This window comes from Melanostigma gelatinosum (genome assembly GCF_949748355.1).
Source record: "Melanostigma gelatinosum genome assembly, chromosome: 22".
In the NCBI taxonomy this organism is placed as follows: domain Eukaryota; kingdom Metazoa; phylum Chordata; class Actinopteri; order Perciformes; family Zoarcidae; genus Melanostigma; species Melanostigma gelatinosum.
In genome coordinates this window covers 65,001-70,000 of record NC_136655.1, presented here as the reverse complement: position 1 = coordinate 70,000, position 5,000 = coordinate 65,001, and the positions used below count along the sequence as shown (strand labels likewise).

The 5,000-nt window shown below is 46.3% G+C and overlaps 1 protein-coding gene across 3 annotated transcripts in view; it reads left to right on the top strand.

Annotated features, from left to right (window-relative positions):
* The window catches only part of cped1 (cadherin-like and PC-esterase domain containing 1), a 25,428-nt gene that overhangs the window by 1,352 nt on the left and 19,076 nt on the right, over window positions 1-5,000 (top strand). For all 3 annotated transcript variants that reach the window (XR_013772995.1, XR_013772996.1, XM_079294062.1), the window contains exon 2: window positions 3,550-3,718. Coding sequence is in view for 1 of the 3 variants with exons in the window: in XM_079294062.1 (XP_079150188.1) it covers window positions 3,550-3,718 (169 nt within the window). In the remaining 2 variants the exon portion in view is untranslated. The remainder of the gene's footprint in view (window positions 1-3,549; window positions 3,719-5,000) is intronic.

Sequence of the window (5,000 nt, the reverse complement as noted above, 5' to 3'; positions counted from 1 at the left end):
GAGTTATGAAGGAGTGGTGACGGAGTTGTGACGGAGTTGTGAAGGAGTGGTGATGGAGTTGTGATGGAGTTATGAAGGAGTGGTGACGGAGTTGTGAAGGAGTTGTGACGGAGTTGTGACGGAGTTATGAAGGAGTGGTGACGGAGTTGTGAAGGAGTGGTGACTGAGTTGTGAAGGAGTGGTGACGGAGTTGTGACGGAGTTATGAAGGAGTGGTGACGGAGTTGTGAAGGAGCGGTGACGGAGCGGTGACGGAGCGGTGACGGAGTTATGAAGGAGTGGTGACGGAGTTGTGAAGGAGCGGTGACGGAGTTATGAAGGAGTGGTGACGGAGTGGTGACGGAGTTGTGACGGAGTTGTGAAGGAGTGGTGAAGGAGTTGTGAAGGAGCGGTGACGGAGCGGTGACGGAGCGGTGACGGAGTTATGAAGGAGTGGTGACGGAGTTGTGAAGGAGCGGTGATGGAGCTGTGACGGAGCGGTGACGGAGTTGTGACGGAGTTGTGACGGAGTTGTGAAGGAGTGGTGACGGAGTTGTGAAGGAGTGGTGACGGAGTTGTGACGGAGTTATGAAGGAGTGGTGACGGAGTTGTGAAGGAGTGGTGACGGAGTTGTGACGGAGTTATGAAGGAGTGGTGACGGAGTTGTGAAGGAGCGGTGACGGAGCTGTGACGGAGTTGTGAAGGAGTGGTGACGGAGTTGTGAAGGAGTGGTGACGGAGTTGTGACGGAGTTATGAAGGAGTGGTGACGGAGTGGTGAAGGAGTGGTGACGGAGTTGTGACGGAGTTGTGACGGAGTGGTGACGGAGTTGTGACGGAGTTGTGACGGAGTTATGAAGGAGTGGTGACGGAGTTGTGACGGAGTTATGAAGGAGTGGTGACGGAGTTGTGAAGGAGTTATGAAGGAGTGGTGACGGAGTTGTGAAGGAGCGGTGACGGAGCGGTGACGGAGCGGTGACGGAGTTGTGAAGGACGTGTCGTTAATCAGCTGAGGATCCCCACACACACACACACATGCACACACACACTGGGTGTGTTGGTTAAACTGGAGTTGATCTCCACTGGTTTGGGAGACAGCAGTAACACCTTCAGCTGTTTGAAGAGGAATGTGTTGTCTTTAGGAGTTCAGGTCATGTGATCAGAGCCTCAGGTCATGATGATGGAGATGACTCGGTTCATCAGTCTGTGGAATGAGAGCTCGTTCGTGTTTCTATGGACAAAAGGTTCAGCTTCACCGTCCTGAAGAAAATACTACAACTAAAGTAATACTTGTACTACTGCTACTGCTACTACTACTGCTACTACTGCTACTACGACTACTACTGCTACTACTACTACTACTACTACTACTACTGCTACTACTACTACTGCTACTGCTACTACTACTGCTACTACTACCACTACTACTGCTACTGCTACTACTACTACTACCACTACTACTGCTACTACTACTACTGCTACTACTACTACTACTGCTACTGCTACTACTACTGCTACTGCTGCTACTACTACTACTACTGCTACTGCTACTACTACTACTACTGCTACTACCACTACTACTGCTACTGCTACTACTACTACTACTGCTACTACTACTACTACTGCTACTACTACTGTTACTACTACTGCTACTGCTACTACTACTACTACTGCTGCTACTACTGCTACTTTAGTATCACAGTGTGTGTACTGTAATACAGTATATATGTGTACTTTAATACTTCATGTCTGTCAAACTCATGTATTTACATAATTTAAACTCTGAAGTATTTTCCTGCAAACTTTTCATAAATGACGGATCATCTTAAATAAAGTCATACTTTAAAAACAACAGTACATGTATTTAGTTTATATGACGTTTATATAATTAACGGATCATTTAAATAGAGTCATGTGATCTTCAGTCCACATGACTCTCTCACAGACTGAAAACAGGAAGTGAGCCAGCGAGGACGTTAACTGACTACAGATCAGATCTGAGCACAGACACACAACTAAAGAAGTAAAGAAGTAAAGAAGTACAGAAGTACAGGACGTTAAACTACAATCACAGCAACACATTCTTCTTCTCTTCTCTTTTTACTGCAGGGAAATACTCTTCTTCTGTGGTTTACAACAAACTGTAATGGATTCTTTAAAAAGGTTTTTGTTTTGAGAAACATATTCACACACACACACATACTCTCTCTCTGGAGGTCAACAGAGTTCAGTCTCAAACTATCAAAGAATGAAAAACATTTAACTTTCTGTTAAATCATGTTAAACTGTTGAACCAGATCCAACACACACATTACCCTCTTCCTCCTCCTCCTCCCCCTCCTCCTCGCTTATTTTACCAACAAAACAAGTTTCATGTTGAGAAATCTTTCATCTCCAGTTTCAATGAAGCTGAACAGTTTCCCCCTGCTTCCAGTCTTTGTGCTAAGCTAGGCTAACAATTCCCCCTGCTTCCAGTCTTTGTGCTAAGCTCGGCTAACAATTCTCTCTGCTTCCAGTCTTTGTGTTAAGCTAGGCTAACAATTCTCTCTGCTTCCAGTCTTTGTGCTAAGCTAGGCTAACAATTCCCCCTGCGTCCAGTCTTTGTGCTAAGCTCGGCTAACAATTCTCTCTGCTTCCAGTCTTTGTGTTAAGCTAGGCTAACAATTCTCTCTGCTTCCAGTCTTTGTGCTAAGCTAGGCTAACAATTCCCCCTGCGTCCAGTCTTTGTGCTAAGCTCGGCTAACAATTCTCTCTGCTTCCAGTCTTTGTGTTAAGCTAGGCTAACAATTCTCTCTGCTTCCAGTCTTTGTGTTAAGCTAGGCTAACAATTCTCTCTGCTTCCAGTCTTTGTGCTAAGCTAGGCTAACAATTCCCCCTGCGTCCAGTCTTTGTGCTAAGCTCGGCTAACAATTCTCTCTGCTTCCAGTCTTTGTGCTAAGCTCGGCTAACAATTCTCTCTGCTTCCAGTCTTTGTGCTAAGCTAGGCTAACAATTCCCCCTGCTTCCAGTCTTTGTGCTAAGCTCGGCTAACAATTCTCTCTGCTTCCAGTCTTTGTGCTAAGCTAGGCTAACAATTCTCCCTGCTTCAAGTCTTTGTGCTAAGCTCGGCTAACAATTCTCCCTGCTTCCAGTCTTTGTGCTAAGCTAGGCTAACAATTCTCCCTGCTTCAAGTCTTTGTGCTAAGCTCGGCTAACAATTCTCTCTGCTTCCAGTCTTTGTGCTAAGCTAGGCTAACAATTCTCCCTGCTTCAAGTCTTTGTGCTAAGCTCGGCTAACAATTATCCCTGCTTCCAGTCTTTGTGCTAAGCTAGGCTAACAATTCTCCCTGCTTCCAGTCTTTGTGCAAAACTAGGCTAACAATTCTCCCTGCTTCAAGTCTTTGTGTTAAGCTAGGCAAACAATTCCCCCTGCTTCCAGTCTTTGTGCTAAGCTAGGCTAACAGTTTCCCTCTGCTTGCAGTCTTTGTGCTAAGCTAGGCTGACAGTCCCCCTTGCTTCAAGTCAAACAGTTTATTGGACTAAAAGAGGTTTGAGTTTTGTCTGGAGCATCAGGTTTTCCTCTGTCCCCCTCAGGTCCAGGTCTGGTCTCAGAGGCCACCCCGGCGGGCCGTGGTTCTGACGGGTCACCATTTGGTCTCTGACCCTGAGGTCCAGCTGTACCAGCAGGTCCTGCAGCAGATGGACTACGAGGTCCAGCTGTCCAGATACGCCGAGACCAGCACCCTCCTCCGAGCCGACCACGGTAACAAACTGTGTGTGTGTGTGTGTGTGTGTGTGTGTGTGTCTGTCTGTGTGTCTGTGTGTGTGTGTCTGTGTGTCTGAGTGTGTGTGTGTCTGCGTGAGTGTGTGTGTGTGTGTGTGTGAGTGTGTGTGTGTCTGCGTGAGAGTGTGTGTGTCTGTGTGTGTGTGTGTGTCTGCGTGAGTGTGTGTGTGTGTGTGTCTGTAGTTTACTGCTGGGTGGAGACTTCCTGTCCCACTAACAGAGCAGCTGCAGGTCAGAACGTAAACACACTTTTTAAAGTGACAGAATCATGTGACTATGATGTCACTATGACAAACCTTCATCAACATCATCTTCCTCACACTGGGTGTAGTTTTGTGGGGTCGGAGCTTCAGGGCTCAGCAGACCAGCATGTGGTCCAGAACCTTGATGAGGATCCACTATCGTTGATGAGTCAGCTGTTTGTTCAGTTACTGACCAGGTCACAGCGTAAACAACAGGTGTGTCTGATGATTGACAGCTGAGTACACAGAGGGGGGCGGGGCCTGATGTTTCTACCAGCAGGTGAAGAAGAAGAAGAAGAAAGAGACTTTTATAACCTTCATGAATCACAGACTGAACAGCTGATCTTTACTCACATGGTTCAGTCCATCAGCGGTGGACTGAACCATGTGATCATGTGGTTCAGTCCATATGGTTTTATGTACTTATTATTTATACATTGCTCTATAAAGTGACTCTATAATGTTGCTCTGTCATGTCTGTGTTTTTAAGGAGGAACTTCTCTCCAGAGAACACAGTGGAATGTTTGGTTAAACCTCAGCAGCAGGCTTCCTGTTTCCTGCACAATCACTTCCACATGTTTCCTCTGCCCATATTTGGTCACACGTTTGTTATGACAGGCTGCTTCCTCCCTCTCTCTCTCTCTCTCTCTCTCTCTCTCTCTCTCTCTCTCTCTCTCTCTCTCTCTCTCTCTCTCTCTCTCTCTCTCTCTCTCTCTCTCTCTCTCTCTCTCTCTCTCTCTCTCTCTCTCTCTCTGCCTGCTGCTCTTTATTTATTTAAACTTTATTCAGGTTTTGCTCGACAGCAACATGAAGAATAGTTCATCAACTTGAATCATGTTTCAGTCCAACATGTTTCTTTAACATCCTTCTCTTCGGGTTTGTGATGAGTCTCTCTCGCTCTCTCTCTCTCCCCTAAGGTATCAAGTGTTTTGTCGTTAAAGTCTTTTGTCATTTCTGGAGTCCACCCCTCTGTTTTCTGACATCATGATGATCAGTTTGTTGTTAGAGACTTCCCTCCA